General features: G+C 41.6%; 1 protein-coding gene across 1 annotated transcript in view; it reads right to left on the bottom strand.

The window, feature by feature from the left end:
- Nucleotides 1–25,434, bottom strand: part of RHEBL1 (RHEB like 1) — a 918,240-nt gene that overhangs the window by 179,592 nt on the left and 713,214 nt on the right. Inside the window, exon 7 of the mRNA XM_044083781.1 lies at nucleotides 7,237–7,318. Coding sequence (XP_043939716.1) covers nucleotides 7,237–7,318 — 82 coding nt within the window. The remainder of the gene's footprint in view (nucleotides 1–7,236; nucleotides 7,319–25,434) is intronic.

Raw genomic sequence — 25,434 nt, 5'->3', positions numbered from 1 at the left:
AAGCTCTGAATTGGTAATGACTGGCTCCCAGCCGGAAACGTAAATATCTCCTGGATTGCCTGTCCATCTTGATATGATACTATGCATCCTGAAGAAGTATGGAGAACATCCAAGTGTCTTGTCCCAAAAAAGGGAGTATAGACTGCAGTGTTACCATCCAGAACTTCGTTTTCTTTACCGACTTGTTCAATCTGCTGAGATCCAAAACTGGTCTCCAGTGCCCTGTCTTTTTTGGAACTTAAAAGAATCTTGAGTAAATTCCGGATCCGATCTGGTCTGTGGGGACTTCTTGGATGACTTTTTTTTTTCTAGCAACCTGTGAATTTCTAGGGTTGCCTGATCCCTTTGACTGGGTGGTATGTCTGGGATAGACTTTGATGGAAGGGGTGGACAAAAGAAAGGAATGTAGTATCCCATGGATATGATGGACTACTGTCTTGAGTCAAGTCTAGCAAGGCTTTTGGGTACAGTGATAATCTTCCCTCGACTGCCTCCAGAGGTGGACAGATGGTCCTCCTTTCAGGAACGCTGGAAGGCTTGACCTGAGAACGTATCTCTGTCACCCTGGTTCTGTGGACCCCCTCTAGCATGAGGACGGTGACTTCCATTGTTATTTCCCCTCTGCCCAGGGGAAAATTCACCACGAGTGTCCGGCAAGGCTCCTATGTATTTCCGGAACCACATTTTCCCGCTTTTTTCCCTTTGGGATAAGGCCTAGTAGGGGCGGAAAAATGTACTCCCACGGCAGAGTCTTTCCGTCCTGCTCGCTTTTGGTGAAATTTTTCACTTTTGGCCCTAACAAGGATGAGCCATCAACCGGGCGTCAAAGGAAGACTTAAAGGGTTCTGCAAACTCACAAAGACACATCCAGGAATGTCTCCTCACAGCTACTCCTTTGCCTGCTGCCCTGCTCGCTCCATCAGCCACATAAGAAATTAGGCGCATGAAGGAATTGGTAATAGAGGTTAAGGTTGCAAGCTGAGAGTTTATTGTGTGAGATACTCCCTGAGCTGTAGCACCTTGTAGGGTATCTCCTAGCTCCTTGAGGAGATCCCTCTGAAGATGAGTAAAATGGGATAAGTAATTCAGCGACCGAAGGGTAAAGGCTGCTGATAACTTACGCTTCCCGTATCTGTCCATCGTTTGAGACTCCTTGTTCGGCAGATGGACAGATGCAGAAGTTTCATCTAATTCCTTCTTGGTGGTCGCCAACACCATAGCATCTACTTTGACACCTTTGGTTAAAAACTGTCTTCCGGGGCTGTAATAAATTTGTTGGGCCTCCTCGGAACAGGCTTCACTGACTCTTGAGAGCTCCACGCCTTCCAACTGACTACACCCAGGAGCTAGTCGAAAGGCGGAGACACCCAAAAGGTGGAGGGCAGAGAACCAAATGCCTGCAGGTATACAGACTCATTTTCAGAAGGGGAGAGGGTTTTCCAGCCACCTCTCAATTTCAGAATCTCTAGGATGTCTGAAAAGGTGACATCCTCAGAGGGTGACCGTGGGGACCCTTCTGAATCCTCTAAGTTGGTATCCGATGTGACAGACTCAGGGGAGTTTATGTGTTTCCTCTTACATGTTTCTCTCCCGAGAGACCTCCTCGGGGGGGATGTTCTGGGGAGGTTTCGGAAGGGAGGGCTTCGCCCATTGGGGTATCCTGGGGCATTGGTTCTGTACGCTACGGCCGGAGGGATGGTGTAGAGGCTGACACTGGCCCTTTGGGGGGAAGAGCAGCTAGAGCAGAGGGTGGAGCGGTCTCAGAGGAAAGCACGCTCCTCATCACCTCAAAGGCACTACGATCCTGAGCTGAGAGAGCCTCCTGCTCTGAGGAACCAGGAGATCTCCCCCGTGCTGAGGAGGATGACTCCGAGGCCGATGTGGGAGCCAAACTCACCTGCGCCAAAGCCCCAAGTGGGAGAGTCAGATCCAACAAGGGTCCAGTTCGACTCACCCCCCCCCCCAGAACTGATGAGGGAGTCACCATGTATGACAACATGGAAGTGGTCAGAGCGGAGATCAGCACCGCAACTCCAGGAATGGATTTCGGGTCCGAAGGTTCCACCACTAGCACTTCCAGGCACTCTGGTTCCGAACTCGACTGAGTTGGAGGAGGAATCGAAGGTATATAGAGGCTATTGGGGTCGGCTCCATGACCGTCTGGGCAGGGCTGGAGAGAATTTTTCCCAAGGCCAGTGTACGAAGCAACCTTCTAACCACCCGCTCCACATAATCATCTGAAAGGCTCCTGGCTGACAGAGAGGAATGGGAACACTTGTGTCTTCCTGCCACCGATTCTAGTAAAGGTAACTATGGCACCGAACAAATCGGGTCCAGGCACGGTGATCGGTTCCTTTTCCCACTGCTAGACGGTTCCGAAACTACCAGTGGAACCGACGGACTTTGGCTCCGAAGAACTCAATTACTCAAGTTTCTTCGACGGCTCAGAGGCTTGAGACGAAGAAGTTTTGGGTAATTTGTCTGAAGATTTGGAGAGCCGAGTCAAAAGGCCCCTTTATCAAACCCCTTAGAATAAGCTTATTTTTCTGCTCCTGCAGAACCCTTGAGCTAAACCCATGGCAAATGGAACAGGAGTCCTGCAGGTGGACGGCGCCTAAGCAGTACAGACAACTAATGTGTCCATCTGTAAGCGACATTTTTGTGTACATGAATCACATTTCTTGAAACCAGACTGCTTGGTCTCCTTGGACATCCTGACTCTGACAGTTTAAATACAATCAGTACAGAAATGTACTAGTCAGTTAAATCTCACTCAAGTACCAATAATTATACCATCCTACACAAACAGTGACCAACAGTGTAAGGATACAATCAGCAGTGAAAGACACCAGGTCAGTTAAGTTAAATCTCAGTAAAAGGCTAAGAACTACACTAGCCTACAAAAAACAAATACGACTAATCAAAGCAGAAACAACAAACTGTTTCTTTTTGTTTTTGGAAAAAATAGGAAGATGTAAAAAAAGTTAAAGGAGGGTTTCTAAGTTAAATGACGCACTCCTCTAACCTGAGGAGACAGCTCTAACTTAAACAGCGAAGAAAGAAAAAAAAGGGGGGGGGGGCCCTCTAACTAAAATGGGCTAGGAAAGGGAAGAAGGGAATCCTCTAAAACATTCCACAGAAGGGCAGCACTAGACAGAGGCCTAGAAAAATGATGTTCAACTTAAAGTCAACAAACAAGAACAGAAGGACTTTTCCTCAAAAAACAAGGGACAGACTAGATATAGAAATAGAATAAAAGATATTCTACTACTATTTTTTAAGCAATAATGTTGTAAACATACAAAGAAATAAATCCACTTAGCCTGAGCCAGCGAAGAGCAATCCCGAAGCTGCAAGCGGCAAACAAGATCTGGGGAAAAGCCGCTAGGCATCTTGGGATAGGTTGTAGCCTCGAGCCAGTGAAAGCTCTTGAGCTTTAGTGTGTGGTCGAGTCAGAACTGAACCAAACCAGCAAGAATAAAGGCAAGATAGGACAACATAACATCATTGTTTTAAACTTCAAGTCCCCTGCACTACTTGCATGCATTTCACTTATTTTTTTTGAATCTACTCTGTTCACAATGTCACAAAGATGACCCTATTACAAGTGTTAAAAGGCTTGACTACATACCAAATACAATTTTAGTAAAATACTCACTTTGCTTCTCCATTCAGGTCAAGCTCTTTCTTCAATAAAAGGCAACACGCTGCTGCTTTTTGGGTGCCATTACTCAATACAAATTCCTTGTTGAATATACTTCTGAACAAATGTCCATACAAATGAAATTCTCACTGATGTCCTTAATACTGCCCTACTTCTTATTAGCAGTACTATAAGCAAACATGTTTCTACTGTTAAGCTAACCTTATACTGCATTTTGTACTTAACCGAGGGGGCAGCTGATGCTATTGGGTTGTAGCCCCTCCAACCTTGCCAAGAAAATATTTTTGAAACCCTCTCAGCTCTATCCAGTTTTAAATGCTGAGACCTTATGCACCCTGCACTACATTCTGAGCACAAGGAGAGGAAGAAGCAACTGTACTGCACACTTACTAGCTATAACACTTTTTCATAAAACATACAAGCAAATATGATGTTGACTAGTGGCTGAGTTTACTGTGTTTGACTGCCACAATGGGAACAGCTGTAACTGTGTGCAAACCCTTATGCAGTCTTGAGCTTAATGAGAAACTTGAGCAAGACCGTGTTTTTTTTTTTTTTTTTTTTTTTCAATCTCCCATTTACTGCTGTCCAGCCCTTATTATGGCTTTGCCTGTTGCTTTCTTACTTTGGTTCCACTGAATACCAGTATGGACTTCTCTTTCCAGAAATAACTGTTTTTCTGTTAATGCAGTACATTTTTTTTTCCAATCACTGTTACACTACTGAGCAATGGCTTGAACAAGGAAATGCGACAGGAAAAATTAGTCTGGTTTAACTTTTACAAATAAATCTGCTTTCCTGCTGTTAACACAACATATATGTCATATTGCTGTTAGACTGCTGTATGGTAAAGGCCCAAATAAACAAAAGGTACATACTTAACCTAAAGGTAGAGATGGACTTGCAGCTCCACCTTAATCACCTACAAGACTACGGCAGGCAAGGACTTAATCAGGCCAGCATATGAAAACACTATCAGTCTACCTGGCATATTTCCCTTACTCATAATGATGTGGGAATTGGAACCTTCTGTCCAGATCTCTGAAACCTGTATGAGGCAGTTCAAGTATTCACTACAATAAATGACAAAATTACAAATACATGGACAACCAATAAAAATTCCATCTAAAAGCCCTCCGGGATAGTAAAGACAGACTGAGGAAATGAAGGATGGATGTGATGATAAATATGGAGCTGCAATCAAGACCGAGCATTTCAATATGTGTGTACGTTTCATATCTGGGATTGGGAGTTCTGCTTCTATTGTTTGGAAGACAGAGTCTCAAACTGATCTTCCTAGATGTTGCTTCATGAAAGAACACCTCTGCTTACAGTGGCACTGAAAGTTGACCAAGACCTACAGATACATTCAGCTGAATCTGCATGAATATTAAAGGATGTGTTTTTTGAAAGGAAAAAGTAGCTCTAGCCAAGTGACCCCCCCAGGCTCAGATGCCAAAAGTATACGTTGAGAAAGCCAAGTCAAGAAAGACAGTTTGTAGATTCTGCTACGCAACTTATTTTTGGAGAAGACTAAAAATATTGGGAATCTTTTCTGTGACTTGGTTTTGTCAAAGTAAAACCTAAACTGTTTATAAGCAGCCATGCAGTTTAAAAAATAACTACCTTTGAGTAGTTAAGGAAAGACAGGCAGACTAAGTGGTTCGGGCTGGTCTCCAATGCTACCCTAAGATTATAAAATAAGGATTCATTCTTATGGACAAGCTGTGCTTGTTATACATCAGGAAAAAGAAGACTGATGGATGAGGCTTACTGCTCAGAAATTCAATTGGCTGAAGACTCCAACAAGGAAAAGGTAATCTAAGACACACATTTAAGGATTACTGTAGCAGCTAGTTTAAGTGATGGCATAACTAAGCTCTCTAGTACAAAACAGAGGTCCCAAGGGGGAATCTGGAGTCTTGACAGGTACTTTTCAGAAATTTAGTGCCATAGCAAAAATCAAAGATGGCAGCCAGAGGTACTCTGACTGAAGAATAACTGCAACCTGAATGGAAAACCTGAAACAATCAAGAATGTTTAGCACTGAAACTGTAAAAGATCCAAGTCCCTGGCCATAACCACAATGAAAATTCATTTCACCTACTCTTGTAAGTTTTATTCATTTATTTGGTTTCTGAGCAGAAGCTGATATATGGGCCGCCCTTTCCGGGTAAGAAGTGTCCTTGGCCATCACTGGAAGTGGAGCAACCATGTAAGGATACTTTTTACCTGGAAAGGGTGGTCCAAATGTTAACTTCTGCTCAGAGACTAAATACAAGAAAAAACTGAGCCTTTACTTAACTAAAGGCAAGCTCACTAGCTACAGAGATGTGCTTGTGTAGAATTATGCAAGAGTGTGCGCGCGCGTGTGTGTGGTGGGAAGTTAACTATGCACTGGTCTTATCTCAAAGACAGACAGACCTAAATTGCTCTCCTGTATGTTTGCCACTATGGTGATGCTCTAACATATCCTGACAACATCCATGGGAATATCCCTCAAATGATACCATTTTCATTTCCAATAAAGGGCAAAGTTTTCATCCTTAAACCTTTGAATAGTTGGGTTGAACCTCTGGTAACTGTGGCAACTGGCAATAGTGTCCTCTTCTCTAAGACAGTACAGGCAAATGTCACTGTGGGTTCCAGCTGATAATCTGCTAGGACATTTATGATGATATTTTGGCATGTGTAGACATGAAAACTTATTACAACACAGATTATGATCTAAACAGATATTGGCAAGAACAAACATAACATGACTTAAGGACTCATGCATTTTTATGCAACTTTCAAATTCCGTCATGGCCTTAAGCCATTACAGGTATGCAGATGCCCCCAAATTTGGAATTAAGCTAAAGACACTTCTAAACTTTGTGAGACAGTGTAGATAAATTCAACTAAGGACTAATCAAGCTGAGTGACTATGTCTGATCATTTGTTCATGGTCTTCCCTTTTTCCTTGAAATAACCAAGTTTGAAGTAATGCAAAATATTTACTACTAGTCTGAGTAACTTCTGCCATAAAATATACACTCTCCAAAATCATATGCACATTTTCACAGTTTGGAAACTCACACTCCTTGGTGTCTGCTCTTTATGATTTTTTCTCCACTCATTAGAAACATTTTAGGTACATTTTTGGTAAGGTCTTCAAACGGTTTCAAAATTTGAAATTAGCACTATGCCAAGTGGTTCTAGTAGCTTACAGCTGAAACAAGCAGATCAGTGATATACATACTATTTCTTTACCTGTCCATCACTCTTGCTTTCTTTTATCTGCAAATAATATTTTGAGTGCTGGAGTCCATGATTTCTATTCAAAGGTTAGGAGGAGGTATAGGAGAATTTTATGAAAAAGTCTGGATAGTGGCTTTGGCTGATCTGTCTTCAAAAGCTGAATGTAACTTCATTTTGGTGAATACAGTTCCTCTGTAGACTGTCTAAAATTTCCTTCATTAAATTAGTGGTTTCCATAAAGGGGTTCCACTACATCTCCTTGAGAACAATTAACCATTGCAAGCTCCAGTATGAAATTTCTATGTAAATATTCTACCTATGACCTCGCTTACCTGATTCTCTTTGGCAGAAGATTCCAAGAAAATGGCACCCCATGAATCAGCCAGCTTCTTCCCTTCCTCAGGTTTGATAACTCTGTTAATAATAATAGTAATAATGATAAGCATCACTTTTTTCTGAATATGCACCATCCCTATAACACAGTTCAATTAACCACTTTTCATGTACATTAATATGTTGAGAAAAATTTTTAAACACTATTTTCCTTAGAGGCAATCCGTATGAAATGAACACAGAAGAATAATGAAAAAGATTTCATACAATGCACCTAACATACTTAACAAGTACTCATCATATTAGCTGACATGTGAAAAGACCCACTGCAGCGGGTAACTGGTGGAATTTCCTCATCCGATATCCCATGCTCTGCCCAATTGTGAAAACCATCTGGATTCCATTCTTGAAGGAGCACACTTCCTTCCAGTATAAAACAAGACATCACTCTTCATACAAGAATGTCAAGCTAACCCTTTGTAGTCTTCAGTCTGCCCCCCCCCCTTCCCTGCACAGAGCAATCACAATTGAACAAATACAAAACTTAACATTCCCCAACACTACTCATGGATTCTATATGAAAGGTCCATGCAAATACAATGGGGTGGGGAGGATATACGTTGGAAAGAATACAAAACAGTGCAAAATAAAACTTCTGTGAGAGGCCACAGCTAAACTAACACCAAATGGCAAGGGCTGAAAGAACATTCCTGTTATACTAAGGAGACAAAACAGCCCAACTTCTGCACTCACTATATAAACTACTGGATATGAACTGATGACCAAGTGAATGTGGTATAAAAGTCAGCAACAGACAAGTTCAAATTCAGGCTCATTAAGATGCTTGTGGCTAAATGGTTTTAAAATTAGAGGGGTAGGGATGGAAATTAATTAAATTACATGTGATGCATGCACAGTATAAGCACTTCTTCCCAGTCATGGCATCTCAAAAAAAAAATCTCTTGCATACTTCACTGGGTATATGACACTGCTAGAGGTTCCACTCCATGTTTTGTTGAGTCCAAAAAATATCCAGCACAAGGGAAAGATGAAAAAATATTTTAGAAATTTAATGTGGCAAATCCCATGAATACAATAAAGACAAACCGGTTTCTGCTAAAAAGTTATAGCCTTCTTCAGTGCATAAAAAAACATTCATTAGGGCAAACCCTTACAACTGCTTATATATATATTATATATATATCAAAATCCTGATCACTTAATTGAAATAATCCATCAATTGGTTTAAACCAGAACTAACTTAACTCATTCAAGCCTGATTTAAATAGAGCACCTAATCTAATAATCCAAGCAGATTATTTTTGGTTTAGTAAATGATGCCATGCAGCTTTACATAACTTGTTCATTTGAATTTTGTCTATTATGGTAAAGGTGAATTTAGCAGTTTTGTGTGTTAGAGTATGTTTATAGAGGGCAATGGAAACCCTTTTATTTCTTATTTCACTTAGATGTTCACTGATTCTATGTCTGAAAGGTCTGGATGTTTGTCCAACATGTTTTAACAAGTGGCCAAATAAACAATCCAATCACTGCTGCAATTTCCAAAACTTCTTATTTCATAAATTTTGGATGCGTTACAGCTAGTAAATTCCTTAGTTTGAGATACGTGTGTGCAGCCACTACAATGACCACAAGAAACACATCCTGAAAGTATATCTCCAAATAGTGTTCTTTGTTGGCTGATAGGTGTTCTTTGTTGGCTGATAGGTGGACTGTAATGTTTGTAATGGGTTAGATATGAATTGATACTTCTACCTCTACGATAGGAAAATAGACATCTGGGGTTGAGCAGTTCGCTCAATTTGTCCTGGGCTAACAAAATATCCCAATGGTTATTTATGATGTTTTTAAATCTATTGGTATTGGTCCCAAAAGTAGTAACTAGCCTGATTGGTTGTGGAATATGATTTTCAGCCTGAACAGTTCTATCCTTGTATTGTAACAGTTGGCACCTGTCTATTTGATCAACCTGATGCAATTTTCGAATGACAGGATCCTGATGATATCCTCTGGTAAGTAGCCTGTTAGTTAAATCATCTTGGCAGGCTTTAAGAGTTTGTTCGGAGGAACAAATGCGTTTAATACGTAGATATTGAGACTTAGGAATATTGTTGATGATGTGGCGAGGATGATAGCTGGAGGCATGCAACAAGGTGTTATATTCTGGAAATTTTCTGTATACTTGTGATTCCAGTGTATGATCCTCCTATTTGGTTATAATGACATCCAAAAATGTTATTTGGTGATATTCAATGTGCAATGTAAACTGAATACCCCACTTATTCTCATTAAGGTATTGTATAAATTCATGCACATATTGCTGATCCCCCCCGCCACACCATCCAACAATCGTCCAAATATAGTCTCCAAATATCAAGCTGGTCCAAAAATATATTATGACTGTCATCATATATTAACTGTTCCTCCAAAAAACCCATAACAGGTTGGCATAAATGGGAGCAAAAGATGCTCCCACAGCCGTACCACAAACCTGCCAATATGATTTCCCATGAAAATAAAAAACATTTTTTGACAACAAGTGTTCAGTTAAACATACAAGGTGTGTGTTAAACACAGGAGTGTATAGTTGTGATTTGTCAAGCCAGAACTGAATAGCCTGTAAACCTGCCCAGTGCGGTATACTAGTGTATAGGGAGGTTACCATCTAGTGTGTACAGATACCAAGCTGGTCCCAGTTGTGTGTCCTGAATAATACTAAGAAATTGTGTAGTATCTTTCAACCTAGACCCAACCATGGGTAGCAAAGGTTGCAAATGTTCTGTGAGGAAGGCAGACAAAGGTTCAGTTAATGATCCCCTACCAGATACTATTGGCCATCCTGGAGGGTTATAGTAGGATGTTTAGGTAATCTTTGGTAGTAGGTATAAATACTGGGGCACGGGATCTGAAACCTTCAGTTGTCTACAAACTTTCTGACTAATTATACCTTCCTCTGTTGCTAGGTCTAGGAAGGAAACATTTTTTTTTTTAAATGCGGAGTTGGATCAACTACCATGTGTATATGGAATCGGGGAATCAGACATTTGTTTTTCAGCCTCTACCTGGTACATGTTCCAATCCATAACCACAATGCCACCTCTCCCTTATCTGCCGGCAAAATAACTAGGTCATGATTATTACTAAGGTCCTGTAGTGCTTCTTGTTCTGCTTTAGACAAATTATATCTAACCAATGGTAATCTTGAGAAAAGTGAAGATCTTTTAATACACACTCCCTGTAAACTGCAACTTGCTTATCCATGGGGGGCTCGAAATTAGGTTTTCCAAAATGGAAACCAGTAGATCCTTGAGTATTTTGTGTATCTGAAAAAATATTTTCAAATTAAGTAATCTACAAAAATCATTAAGTTCATTAACCAGAGTATGTTCAGGTACCACAAAAGTCGGCACAAAATTGAGACCCTTATTCAACAGTTTAATTTGTACATCAGACAAATGGTATGAAGAGATGTTGTGTACATTATTCACTGAGATACAATCTTCTCCAACAATTGTTGAATACTGTGTGTTTTTTCTATGTTTCCTGCCACCCCCCCCCTGCGTTTTTTATGCCTAAAGGGTCTACATGAGGTTTCCTTTTAGCCACAAGAGATTCTTGGGTAGAAAGGGAGTGAGGTGCCACTATAAGTCTGTGCTGATTTTCTAAGTATTGATCTGGGTCTTTTCTTTAGATTGGTTGTTTTGAAACTAGAATCTGAAAAACGCACACTTTTTTGGGTAAAAAAGGGTTTCCCCTTTTCATAATCTGTATGTCTCTCTGGAATTTTTGGGTTTTCTTCTTAAGTAGCTGTTCCTCTAATATTGATAGATCTTTAGCCAATTTGCTTAAATAGCTATTGAAAAAGGTTTCGGTCTCATATATTTTGGCTTGTTCACACCTAATAGTAACCTCCCCTATGCATTTATCCATCATTCTTTCATAATATGCAATTAGGATATCTACAAAAAGCATGGATGCTTTATGTTGTGCTAAGGCCCAATCCTGAGAAAGTCGGTCATCTATCTGTCCCACTAGGGGTTGAATCCTGACTCGTAAACCACGTGGTGTGATGTCCTTAAGCTTGTAAGCTTAGAGGAATTTAAGGTGCCAAATATTATCCCCAAGTGTCCTCATATTTTTCGTCAACTTTTGAAATAAAAGACCACAAAGATGTTGTGGGTCATCCTTATCTGCAACAGTATTAGTGAAATTGGATGGTTTAAAACCAAAAATCTCTAAATTGTCCCTGTCAGCTGATAAACCTTGTAATAGCTTAGTGAGGTCCATGATGTTTAGTAAATACTAAAAATATATCAGTAGTTGAATCAATTCTGTTATTCAACCATCAACTGCAAATAAAAAATGTTGAAATAAATCTGACCCAAAATGAATAACTGTTCAACCATGGAAAAGAACAAAACTAACACCCAAATTAAACTCCAATAGTAAGCAGAACATGATCCAAAACAGGTTATATAAACCTCTTGTTATGAATCAATGGATGTTGTTCCCAATAAACCCCTTATCTAAGGAAAATTCCAAGTATATCAAACACCATTAAATATTGATGTATTTTAGACGCAAATAAAAAGAATTAGCAACCATAAAAATTGGTAGTGGCCGACCTATGTCTCTGCCACTCACTAATCTTGACTGTTAATGCATAAAAGCACTATAAACAGTTCCACCTAATATTAGTTCACAATAAAGTTCTTTAATTATAAGAACATATACTGGTGGATAAAGGATGACCGACTTTGTCTCGGACACCTTTATAACACAAGATCCTTATGCCTGACTAGGCATTACTGATATGTTGAACCAATGCCCATAGACATATATAATATAACTGCGTCCTTATAGGACTGAAAATTATTTAAATCTTGGGTCAATAAAAGGCATCCAAAAAATGAGCAAACCTCATAAATAATTCTCAAAACAGAGGTAGTTGAGGCCAACAAACTGCGTGACCCAAAATTATTGAACTGTAATGTCTTGTTAGTTCCCAATTTAAACACACTGTAAAGATCATGTAAAGCACATATTCAAAAAGTACAGTTTTGTACCTACCATAAATGTAGATGTTCGAAGATCCACATTGCTGCAGTCCTTACACTTGGGTAGTCCGCTGTCCTCGGTCGGCCCGACTATCAAAGTATAAGGCTGACGTCGGTCAAGGCGCATTTGACTGACATCAGGACGTCAGGGTACAAATGCGCATGACCGACGTCATATCCTCAGTCTTTTCTTGCCCCAGATGTCAGAAGACCCTAGAAATAAAGGTCAAAACCAAAAGACAGCAAACCAACAACCAACCATCCTAGCAGTAATAATATGTACAATATATACAGTATACACCCTATTAACAACCCAACCCACACAACCGCCTCCAAGAGGGGAAGGAGGGAGGGTAAATTGGACTGCAGCAATGTGGATCTTCGAACATCTACATTTATGGTAGGTACAAAACTGTACTATGTTCTTCATCTCACATTGCTGCAGTCCTTACACTTGGGTAGAATCCCAAAGCAGAGGTAAGGGAGGATGGCTAAACTATAAGGAAGCAGGAGCTGCCAAAATGCCCTGCAAAACAGCAGTGGCAAAACCAGCCCTGGATTTAGAGTAAAGTGGAAGGTGATAATGCCTAGAGAAAGTATGCACTGAACTCCAAGTAGCAGCCTCCAAAATATCCTTAGTTGCCACCCCCCTCAAAAAAGCTGTCAGTGGCAGTAGCCCTAGTGGAATGAGGCCTAATCCCAGCTGGAATTTCCTTGCCATGATGGGAATAACAGAAAGCAATGCAAAACCCAATCCACTTAGAAATAGTTTGTTTTGACACAGGCTTGCCCTGAGAACTCAAAGCAAAAGAAACAAATAACTGCTGAGACTGCCTGAACCCTTAGTTCTGTCCAAATAATATCGCAACTGCCTGTGTACATCTAAAGTGTGCAAAATCTTTTCCCCTTTATTTTGGGGATTTGCATAAAAGTAGGCAAATGAATAGTTTGGTTTAAAGCCACACTAGAAACCACTTTAGGCATAAAGGAAGGATTAGTGCGTAAAGATACCCTATCCTTATGGAAAATTAAGAAAGGCTCAACCGCCATAAGGGCCTGTAACTCAGAAACCCTTCTTGCAGAGGTAATAGCCAACAAAAAAGCAGTCTTCCATGATAAAAACTTTAACTCAGCAGTAGCTGCAGGCTCAAAAGGTTGTAGAGTGAGTTTCTCCAACACAAAATTGAGATCCCAAGCAGGCGTAGGAGCTCTTCGTGGGGGTCTTATATTCTTTGCCCCTCTAAGAAATTGCTTGAACAAAGGATGAGAAAACAATGGTGGGTCACAATCATAGTGAGCTGAAATTGCTGCAGTATGAACCTTAATAGAAGAGAAGGACAAACCTTTGTCCAGTAACTCAGTAAGATATTGAAGAGCCACACTTAAATTAGGCTCGGAAATAACAAAATCCTTTGCTGCACTCCAAAACAAAAATCTCTTCCATTTATCTGCGTACACTTTCCTTGTACTAGGCCTTCTAGCTTCCAGAATAACATTCAAAACTTGCTGTGGAAGTGGAGGCCCACTACGGTTCAAAACAGAATATGCCAGGCTGTTAGGTGCAGAGAGTGAAGCTTGACATTGAGCAAATGACTGTCCTCCTGAGACAACAGGTGTGGAATCGAAGGTAAAGGCCATGGAGGCTTCCATACCAGACTTCTCAGTAATGGGTACCAATGCTGTCGAGGCCAATCTGGAGCTATCAAAATCATCCTTGGCTTGTCTTGTCTGGCCTTCAGTAGTACCTTTGGGAGGAGAGGCAGAGGTGGAAAGGCATACACATGAAGATTGCTCCAATTGAAAGAAAGAGCATCCACTTTCCAAGCTGTGGGATGAAACCTTTTTGTGCAAAACTTTGGCAGCTGGTGGTTTAGTGGAGAAGCGAACAGATCTATGTCTGGAGTTCCCCATGACACTGTCAATTTTTGAAATACATGAGGATCCAATTTCCACTCGTGGGGATCCATAATTTGTCTGCTCAACACATCTGCTAAGGAGTTCTGTGCTCCTGGCAGAAACCTTGCCTGAAGATTTAGCTGTAAACTGAGAGCAGTCTCCAACAAAATCATTGCTTGCCTGCAGAGGGGATAAGAATGTGTTCCGCCTTGCTTGTTGATGTACCACATGACAGTTGTGTTGTCTGTTAGAATCAACACCTGCCCTGGAAGAAGTAAATCCTTGAAAGCTATTAATGCAAACTGGACTGCTAACATCTCTTTCAAGTTGATATGTAGATGCTGTAGTCTGGCAGGCCACTTGTCTTGTATCCACTTTCCATTCAGATGAGCTCCCCAAGCTATGTCTGAGGCATCTGTCGTTAGAATCTGACTCGCCTCTGGCCGGGTCACAGAGAGTCCCTTGTTTAGGTGACATTCCTGAGCCCACCACAAAAATTCCTTTTGAATGCAAGGTATTATTTGAATGACAGTGTCCAAATCCTGGCAGTGCTGTGTCCATACATTTTTGAGATACCATTGCAGCTTCCTCATATGCAGTTTGGCATTGGGAAGCACCAGAATACAAGATGCCATGAACCCCAAGGCTTGAAGGACTGTCCTTGCAGTCAGCCTGGACAGATGAGACAACTGATGAAAGTAAAGGGAAAGATTCTTTTGTTTGTCCGGGGTCAAAAAGGCCATCTGGGATGCTGTATTCAGTCTCACACCCAGAAAGCACATGTCCTGAGAGGGTACTAGACTGGACTTTATTTCGTTCACAGAATACCCCAGGCATCTTAGCACTGCTATCACATAGTGTAAATGATGAAGAAGTTCGTCCTTTCCTTGAGCCAGAATCAGGCAATCGTCCAAGTAAGGATAAATCTGTATTCCTTTTAACCTGAGGAAAGCTATCATTGGAGCCAGAACTTTCGTGAACACTCTGGGCGCAGTAGATAAGCCAAAGGGCAATGCAGAGAACTGATAATGAGAATTCCCAGCTCGAAAATGCAGATACTTCCTGCAACTCAGTCTGATAGGAACATGAAGATAAGCCTCCTTGAGATCTAAAGTTACCATCCAATGATCTTTGCCCAGCAGAGGTAAAAGCTGCTGTAACGTCAACATTTTGAACTTGGGAATGTCCAGATAAGCGTTGAGGATAGATAGGTCCAAAATTGGTCTCCACGTGTTCCCTTTCTTTGGTACTAGGAACAGGCGAGAATAAAATCCTAGGCCCACCTCTGGCATAGGGACCGGCTGAATGGCCCCTATTTGGAGTAACAGAGAAATTTGCTTGTGAGCCTCTATTCTTTGTGGAGGAGGAACGTCTGGCATGCCTTTGAAAGGAGGCAAGGTATGGAAATAAAACCTGTAACCGTGGTGTATGATATCCAATACCCATCTGTCTTGGGTAATTAAATTCCAATTTTCTTTGAAAAGAGCCAACCTTCCTCCCAAAGGTGCTGCCAGACGAGAAGGCTCTGGCAGCTGAAAAGGTAGGTCATTGGGTCTGTTTACGAAAGGACTGACCCCTGCCCTCACCCGAAGACTGTGCAGGAGAACTCCCTGTCCTAGGCCTGAAAGAGCCCTGAGCTCTGCCCCTACCACGTCTAGCTCTACCCCTAGACTGGGAATCATAAGAAGGATACGTCCACCCCTTAAGCAGGCCAATTTCTACTAAACTTTGGAGGCTGGACCTGCAAAAAATCTTTAACAGTCTGCATAGACTTAGCCTTGTCTTCCATTTTCTTTAAAACTGACTCAACAGGAGGACCAAACAACACATCAGATTGTAAAGGAGCATCTAAAATCCTTGTTTTAACATGGTCAGATAAATTCTGATCCCTCAGCCAGGCGTGCCTGCGAAGAACTGACCCAGTAGCAGCCACCCTAGACGAGGCCTGTACAGCATCAAAACCACATTGCAAAGAATGCTTACCCACCTGCTCAGAAACATGTACTAAATCTTGCAACTCTTTACAATCAATACCTTCCGCCAGAGCATCAACCTTAGACTTCAATTGTGAAAGGAGATAATTTTGGTATTTCAACATGTGAAACTGGCAATTCAAGGCCCTCATAGCTAGAGTGGAGGAAGTATAAACTTTCTTTCCCCATCTATCCAAAGCCCTGGCCTCTTTATCAGAAGGAACCGGATTCTTGACAACAGAAGCCTTAACACCTTTAGGCCCCTGACTAACAGTTTCTGGGTCCGCCCTAGGACTCTTAAAAAGATACTTATGAGCCTCAGGCACCCTGTAATACCTATCCGGTTTAACAGGAGCAGGAGGCAAAGAATCAGGATTAAGAGAAGCCTCTGAAAAAACATCTTCCACCACATCCAAAACAGGAGGTATAGCCAAAGGCCTATGCTGGGGTAAAACAAAAATTCCCTAAGCCTTTTCCTGGAATCAGAGAAGTCCTGACCTTCCCACTTAAAATGTTCCCTCATGGAATGAAGAGTTTCTGAAAATGAAAAATCCTCAGGAGGAGAAGCAGAAGGAGTAGAATCATCCACTTCAGAATCAGAATAAGGAGAATACTCCTGCAAGTCTTCAGCCGAAGACTCTGAAACATCCGAAGCCTGCTCAAAACTCCCTAACTCAGGCTCCACCCTAGGCCTCTTATCAGGAGGGGGCAAGGAACCCTAATCAAAGTAATCAAATCTTCTGCCATTTTAAGCATATGCTTCTTGGGCACAGTTCCAGAAGAACTAGGGGTGACACCAACTGAAGCTAAACCTGGCCTGCCTCTGGGAGAAGCCTTGGAAACAGAAGGAGAGGGCCTAACCACCTTAGGAAGAGAGGGCAGTATAGTAACCTGAGAAGCCCCTTCAGCCTGACCTGCCTCCTGAGAGGCCACATCCTGCAACAACAAAGTCTCTCCCTGGGAACCCAAAGAAACCTCCGGTGGAACCACCGGCTCCACCGACACCTCTAAAGAACCGGCGTCCGGCACGGACGGTTCTTCTAGCCTAGGCTTAATTGCTTTGTCCTTGCGCTTCTTGAGGAAGCGGGCGTCGGAGCATCCGACGGCATTTTATAATTGCACCGCTTCCCGAAGACTAACCTGGCACAATCTAACCTTCTCTTTATAGTGCGTTTATTGAATCTAGCACAAGAGCGGCACCCAACAACGTCGTGCTCAGGCCCTAAACAAGGAATACACAAAGTATGATAATCTCTATGCGGTATCTGTTTCCCACAAGAAATACAATTGTTCACTTTTTCTGACATCCGGTAAACCACTGAGGCAAGAAAAAACTAAAATATTCCCCAACGGGGTACTTAGCCAACTTTGAGTCGGTCTGAAACTCCGGAATCGAAAAATTTCAGAACGCCAACCGGCACTTGCAAAGCTGCTTCTGCATCGGACCATGCGGCAAAAAAGACTGAGGATATGACGTCGGTCATGCGCATTTGTACCCTGACGTCCTGATGTCAGTCAAATGCGCCTTGACCGACGTCAGCCTTATACTTTGATAGTCGGGCCGACCGAGGACAGCGGACTACCCAAGTGTAAGGACTGCAGCAATGTGAGATGAAGAACATCATACAGCAAGTGTATGACAGAGTTAAATAGTTTGGATGTAAGTTAGTTCGTATCCTGATATATCCCAATATATCTATATATTTTAGGACCTCAATAAAACCATTAAGCAACAGCTGATAATGAAAATCTGCATTGTAAAAGCAGCATTATAATCTAGAGTAATTCACATATAGACAATAGACTGCCCACTCTGTTCATACATATATCATAAGTAAACGTAATATCTGTTTGTAAATCGTCCTAGTATACCAAACAACCAGGATTTATCTAAACATAAAAATCCTGAAAAAAATATAGTAAAGTTACAGCTGTAGATGTTTCATAAATCTACAATCAAAAGAAGTCCAAAATATGATGTGTAAACAATTCCGATGCCCCAGTTCTTCAATAAAGATATCCGGTTATTAGAAAAAACGTAATATAACATGACATCGTACCATATGTCCAAGCCTCTGCATTGAGCCACAGACAGATCCCAATCAATAAAGAAAAGTCACAACCTTCAAATTCAACAAGCAATGTTGGTTGAAAAACAGTTATGTGAAAGTTAGAAGTTTAGTTTGTAATTCTCAGTTGAAAAATAAAGATGGCGTCCCCGCAGATAACCAAAAACCCAAAGATTTCCACTTAATCCATTAAAGATTTGTAACAGCGTCCCAACAGTCAACAATCTCGCCTTATTAAAGACATTAGCAAAATTAGTCCCTCTTTTGAGCGCCAAATTTGTATGCCAAAGTATTTCAAGAAAACGATGTCAATAGTTGTGACGCCAAAATGCCAAATATGAAGCGCCAAATGTGCATTGATAAACAGGCCCATTCAATCAAAACAATTAAATTGTAGATAGCAAATGTGAATGCCCAAAAGTCATTAGTTTCACCTTACTGAACTTGTCGATGTAAATCCTGTGTTTTAAGCCCCAAGTCCATGCAAGAGACGGTTTCAAAACGAGCAGTATCAGTAGAAAGCAGGACTAAACGCCAAACAGTCCTTAAGGGCAAGACCCAACAGTATGCAGTGAACTGAAACAATTTATAAAAAATGTAGAAAGTAAAATCCACTCAAACATGCATCCTTGTCAATGACCGAGACAGACTGGTCCAAAGCCATAGACTATTTGTAAAGACAAAAACGTCTTATCTTGATTCAAGAAGCAAAAAGGGTTGCAGAGCCACTGATTAGAACTCCATCCATCCCAAGCATCTCCAGCGTATGAGCAGTATCTCAGCAGACCAAACCAAAAATACTCGGGGAATACAAAGTGCACGGATCAAACCACTCCAGACTGGGACCATCATCTTAACAAGCTGGCTATGGCTGAGGCTGTCCCAACCACCCTGGATGTAATACCTGGGTAATTTACAGTTGCAGGAGAGGAAAGCAACAGATGGTCAGCTGTAAAGTAGCTAAGTGGAAGGGACAAAAAAAAAAAATTAAACATAAATAAAGGAAATAAAAAATATGAAACTAAAACACTGCTTTAAACACTGTGTACATTTCAATCAGTATCATAAGCCAAAGTTAACAAATGGCATTTGAGGGTTCTTTTAAAACCTGAAAGAGTATAAAATTCCTTCAGCCATTGGAGGAGGAAGTTCAGGTGGCTTTGAGCCCAGTTAAAAAAAATAAATAAATAAAAAGATACTGGAAGTCTCCAACAGGGACCTTGGCCCCGCTAACAGCACCAGTAATGAATGTATGAGTATAGCAGGACATTAAGGAACGAGGAGGCCCTTAATATATGTGGAATCCATATTATATAGAGAAGATAAACTAACAGCAGAACTTTAAAGATGTTATGTCACCGAAAAGTACAGTTGTGTCCACTTACCATAAATTTAGATGTTAGAGTGCATTCACTGCTGCAGTCATCACATTTGGGTTATCTGCTTGCAGTAGCCCTCAGCCGGACAGATTATCGAAGTCTTGGGTCCTGCGTCGGTTGCTGTCTCATCTTCCATGACGTCAGGTAGTCAGAGGTATAAAGCATGCAGCCGACACCATTACCCCAGTCTTTCTTGCGAACTGCTTCTGCTTCGGGCACCGTATGGCAAGTGCATCGGCCACTCCTGAAATTTTCGTTTGAATTTCAGAACCGAAGTCTTCAACTAAAGCTAAATACCCTGTTGGGGAAACTTTTTCTTGCTCTAAACCGATGTCAGTAAAAGTCAGTAACTGTATTTCTTGTGGAAAGCAAATACCTCATAAAGATTTTCATTTGCACTGTATTCCTTGCCTAGGTCCTGACCATGAAGTACCTCGCTGTTGGTTTTGTACCTTACTTAAACAACGAACTGTTAGTCGTCGGTATATTTACGCTTCTAAATATTTTGGTACTCTGTTCAATTATCCAGATATGTCTTCGGTAAGCCACCCGACTACCGACATTCTGAAAAAACACAAAAATAAAGACAAGAGACAGGCCGCCTTGGTCCAAAGCTGCCGCCGCCGCTTCTTCTAAGCCAGTCGCCAGTACTCAGTGAGGCACTTTTGCAGCCCCTGATACTTGCTACTTCAGATTCACAAGCCTCTACTGAGACCCATTCAGAATCCAGTATGCCGCGAGATGCTTCAACTGTGGAAAGGGGGGGGGGGGGAATAGAGTCCTCAGCATCAGAATCCTCATAGGTAGATAAGGGTAAATTCTGGTCATCAGAGGTAACTGAAAATTCAGAATCCTGGTCAGAAGTATCATAAGCAAACTCAGTCCTAGGTCTCTTAGAAGGGGAAGGCTAGCTTCCCCTGACTAATGTAATAAGGTCTTCAGCCATTCTTATTTCTTTTTCAGGCATAGAGGCCTGACCATGCAGTCTGGGCGTCAGTTTTCTAATCGTGGTTCAAGTTTTAGGCCTTGAAGAAGAAGATGGCATTGGTTTAATACGCAAGTCAGTAGGCCTGAATACACCCTCAGAAGTCATTGGCTGCACAGCAGCTCCAGACCCATCCAAGGTAGAGACATCCGCAGGTTCCACAGTTGAAGCATCTCGCTTTTTTTTTAAAGTTTTAGTGTTTGCAATTCTCACATGTCACCTAGAAGGAGAAAGTAGAATTGGGATAGGGAGATTCCCTTCAAGGACCTCCACTCCCACAGTGCCTTTTTTGCCTAGGTGCAGGGCAAGATTATAAAAACTGCAGTTTCTGCAAGTCTTTTGTACCCAAAACTAACCGTATGCACCTTTCCTCATTTAACACTTACTTGAAAACCCCATGCCTCAAACACCTCAACCAAGCTAAAATTGTGCATCCTTCAAGTCCAGCCCATCCTGAAGATGTTGTTCAAGAAACCTAGGCCTGTTCCAATTGCCCAGCAAAACAGGGACGCACCCATCGAGGTTTTGGATCCTGTAGTACATTCAACAGTTTAAGACTCCAGCTTCCGCAAACCTGGAGGCTGGTAAGGCATCTGAATCATGCACGTTTGACATAACTGATCTTATCATTTCAGAAGGACTCAAAGGTATTCCATAAATTTTAGTAAGGGAAAAAATACCTGGGTCATTAATCGATGCACTTGAGGGGGTCACATCTGTTGCATTTGCTTAAAGTGGATGTCACTCCAAAGAAGAAAAAACAAGAAGATAAAATGTCCTCTCTCCTCAAATGTACCAGGAAATGCAATGGATAGATTTTTTCCAAGACCTGTTTAAGGTTAGCTTAACTCTTAAATCACCATCTTTTGTCTCTTCTTCTCCTGCTCTTGCTACTCCTCACAAGAGACAGCTAGAATCCTTCTCAGAGGATGATGAGGCAGAATCTGACTCAGATGAGCATTCCCTGGCTATTCTTCCCAGATTCACTCACTAGGCCAAGTAGCCTCTGATGATGATGACTCCTTATCCCCTTGATTCCCCAGTACAGGAAAATTCACTTGGAGAAACCATGTATAATATGAAGCATTTTTGTGGGAAGCCAGACAAATTTCTGATGTGCACAAAAAGAATTCCATCTGTGCTGTCCATTTTCATTTTTCATCATCTGATGAGTTTGGATCCGAGATTCGGATCAGACTCGACCACTTCTACTAGATCATCGGATCCTAGAACTCTGAAGCTCCTCCCTTTACCCACAATGCCCTGCCAACCTAACATGCTTCAAATCGAGTTTGCTGCCCTTAGATATAAAAGGGCCGCCTATTACAGAAAAAAAAAAAAAAAAAAAAAAAAACACAGGTAAAACAGAAAAAAGGAAGATGGAACTCTAACAAGGAGCAGAGGTTCATACACAACCCTTAATTCTCTCCAGAAGCAAAAACAAAAAAAGAAGGCAGCAGGTGGGTGGGAAGATGAAGAATGAAAATGGACAACACAGATGGAACATTATGGTGAGCACATAACTTTTTTATCTGATGATGTCAATTTTTATTCACTCCTTAACTGATGGGACAGAGTCCCCAGCTACTGTAACCCTAGCAGGCCCCTATAGAAGGAAATTCCAGAGCACTGCTGAGCCAAATGCCACTCTGTTCCTAGAAATCAATTCCAATTTTTAATGAGCAATGAAAGTGTCTGGATTAGACCAAGTTGCAGCTGCATAAATATAATCTAAAGATGCTTAGGACCAAAAAGCTGAAGAAACCACCACAGATCTTGTGGAATGAATCCTACGAGGTTTTGTTAAAGATGAACCCAATTTACCATAGACAATGTAACTTTAAGATACCAGACTGCCTAACCTGGTAAGAGAAAAGGAAACTGATAACTGATCAGACTTCCTAAAAGGGAGAAATGAAGTTGTCTGTACACATCTATCAGATGTAACGTGTACTCTCCTTTGTTTGAAAATTTTGGAAAGAAAACTGGGAGATTAATGACCTGGTTAATATTTGACTTAGAAGCCACCTTAGGCAAAAAGAAGGGCTAGTTCTCAAAAACCCCCTTCATTCATGAAAAAAATTAGTTAAAGAGGGTTTGAAGACAGTGTGGAGTTCAGATACCCTTCTAGCTGATGTAATAGCCACTAGAAAAATGATTTTCCAAGATAAAAATTCTAGGTCTGCTTTGGATGAAGATTCAAACAGGGGCTGTGTTAAAGCCTGAAGCATTATATTTAAATCCCAAGGAGCAGTAGGATCTTTTAATGGAGATCTAAGCAAAAAAGCTCCCTTGAGAAATGCCTTGCATAATTTAGAAGAGGCTAACGTACAGTTATTTTTGCCCATATGGAAATTAGATGTGGCAGCCAACTTGGCTCTAACAGTTGGGAGACTAGCTCCTTCATTAAAGACTGCAGCTAAAAACCCAATGATCGCTGACACAGGTGCTGAAAAAGGGTCCAGATCTTTGCTAAGAGACCAGAAGACAAATCTTTTCCATTTACTATTGTAAGTATTTGTAGTAGAGGCCTTATGGGAAGATGACAAAATGCAGAATGGGGAAGACAGCCTGTGCTGTCTAGCAATCAGTGGAACTGGAGAAATCATACGGCCAACTCGAGGCCCATAAAGTCTGGATGAGTTGCGCCTGTCTGGTGAGACAGGAAGTCTCAAGTTGGATCCAGAATCCAGGGTGGATGTATGAGATGAGACCATAGGAACAGGAACTGAGTCTGATGAGGCCAAAAGGGGACAAAGATGAGAATTGTACTCTTCAGCTGAACTGCTTTCTGTAGAAACTTGGGGATTAGTGAAGGGAGGAAATGCATAAATGGGACCGAAGGGCCAGTTGTGAACCAGAGCATCCCCTCAGTGACTCCCACAATGGAGGAATCAGAGGAAAGAACCCGCTGCATTTGCTGTTGAGGGGAAGAGTCAAACAGACTGCAGCATGGCTGGCTCCATTGAAAGAAAATTCTCTCCACCACATGGACATTGAGAGACCATTCTTGAGGCATCAGAATGGATCTGCTTAGTTTGCCTGCTATCACTGTGGTTTTACCAAGAATGCAAGTTACTGTTAGAAAGCAACTGAAAGAGATTTGCCCACTGCCATACTCTCACAGCTTCTCGGCAAAGAGGGTAAGATCTGGTCCCTCCTTGTTTGTTGATGTACCAGACTATGGACATACTGTCCATCTGTATCGCAATTGTCCCGGATGGGAGAATATCTTGAAAGGCCTACAACACTGGGGGGACAGACTTCATCTCCAGGACATTGATAGGTGTGTCTTGGCCTCTTTGGGGGACCACATACTTTGGACTTTCCTTCCCAAGGAAGTGTCTGTGGTCAACGTAGCCTTTGGTAGGGGAAGAACATATGGATGGCCTTTGCAGAGCTGGTTTATTTGAATCCACCAAAGAAGATATCTTTTACATGACGGTGTGACCTTGAATGGAGCGGATAACATACATTGAAGAATGGACCACTGAGTAGCCACAGTCTACTGAAGTACTCTCATGTGGAAGCTGACCAGGGGAACAAGGATGATAGCTACCACCATGGATCTCGGAGCTTATAATATTAATCCAACTGGAAGGGAGGAACTTCAAATCACTTTTTTCACTTGGGACCTCAGTGAATTTATTCAAGTAAAGGGAAGAGAGGCTACGTGACTGTGTCTAGATGAGCACCTATAAACTCCAGACTCCAAGTGTAAATTGAGATTTGTTGCAACTGACTTATTCCTGGATGAGCACACAACTGGAGCTGGGAGAACCCCCATCTTTATCAGTGCTCTGATGAACTTCCTCATCATACTGTCCACAACTGCTTCCAGAGGACTGGAGGGAGGACATAGTGGAAGGAGGCCTAGAAAGCCTTTAAGGTGACTCCTCTAGCAGGGGAGAACAGAGCATGGATGGAATCAGATCAGATAGAAATGGTGGGGTATGGATCAGACCTTGGTTTTTCAGTTGTTGGATCTCAGACTGACGGAACTGACTTTTTATGAATCGCAGCAGGAGTCTCCACTGAAGTAGTCGAAACTGAAGCTGAGGACTGATCTGGAGACCTTTTCTGGAACTCCTTGTCCTTAGGGTGTCAACTTTAGATTTTGCTGACTTTTGTACAGAGGGTTTGAGCCTCAGCCATTGAAGAGGAAGATGTAGAGGGCAAGAGACCCTGCATAACTAATCTGTTCTATGGTCTATCAAAGCCCCAGAATTAAACCCAGAGAAAATTGCACAGTCAACATCAAGATGTGCTGAAGCCAGACAACACACACATTCACCATGGCCATCAGAATTTGGAATTGTATGTACACAGGAAACAATTTTTAAACCCAAAGGATTTGTCCAACATCTTAAAACTTCTATGAACACACAACTGAACACAAAAAAGGTACTAAGAAATATTACCCCAGCAAAAGCTATAACAAAACAATTTACATAGACATAATTTTTTTTTTTGGAAGGAAAGAAGAGAAAGGAAGAACTACCAACAATGACAGAGTACTTGAAAGACTATGAAAAGGATACCAGCAATGGTGACAAGAGAAATACTACAATGGCAACTAACAATAAAAAATGGAATGAAGAAGTGACTAACATTAACTATAGGAGGGAGGAAGAAGAAACGCAATATATTAAACTTAACTCAATCACCACAATAAGGAAAAGTCTAAAGACCACCGAAAAAATGCTCAAGACCTAGGGATCCGCATCTGATACCCAATGGAGGCAAACAAGATCCGAGGTATGTCAAGTTAATGGGACATTATGGGTAAAAAGGAGGAGCCTGAGTTCCAGGATCAG

This window comes from Protopterus annectens, chromosome 9.part0 (genome assembly GCF_019279795.1).
Source record: "Protopterus annectens isolate FY-2018-M chromosome 9.part0, PAN1.0, whole genome shotgun sequence".
Lineage (NCBI taxonomy): Eukaryota > Metazoa > Chordata > Ceratodontiformes > Protopteridae > Protopterus > Protopterus annectens.
Note: the sequence above shows the minus strand (reverse complement) of the source record. Positions and strands in the feature narration are given on the sequence as shown.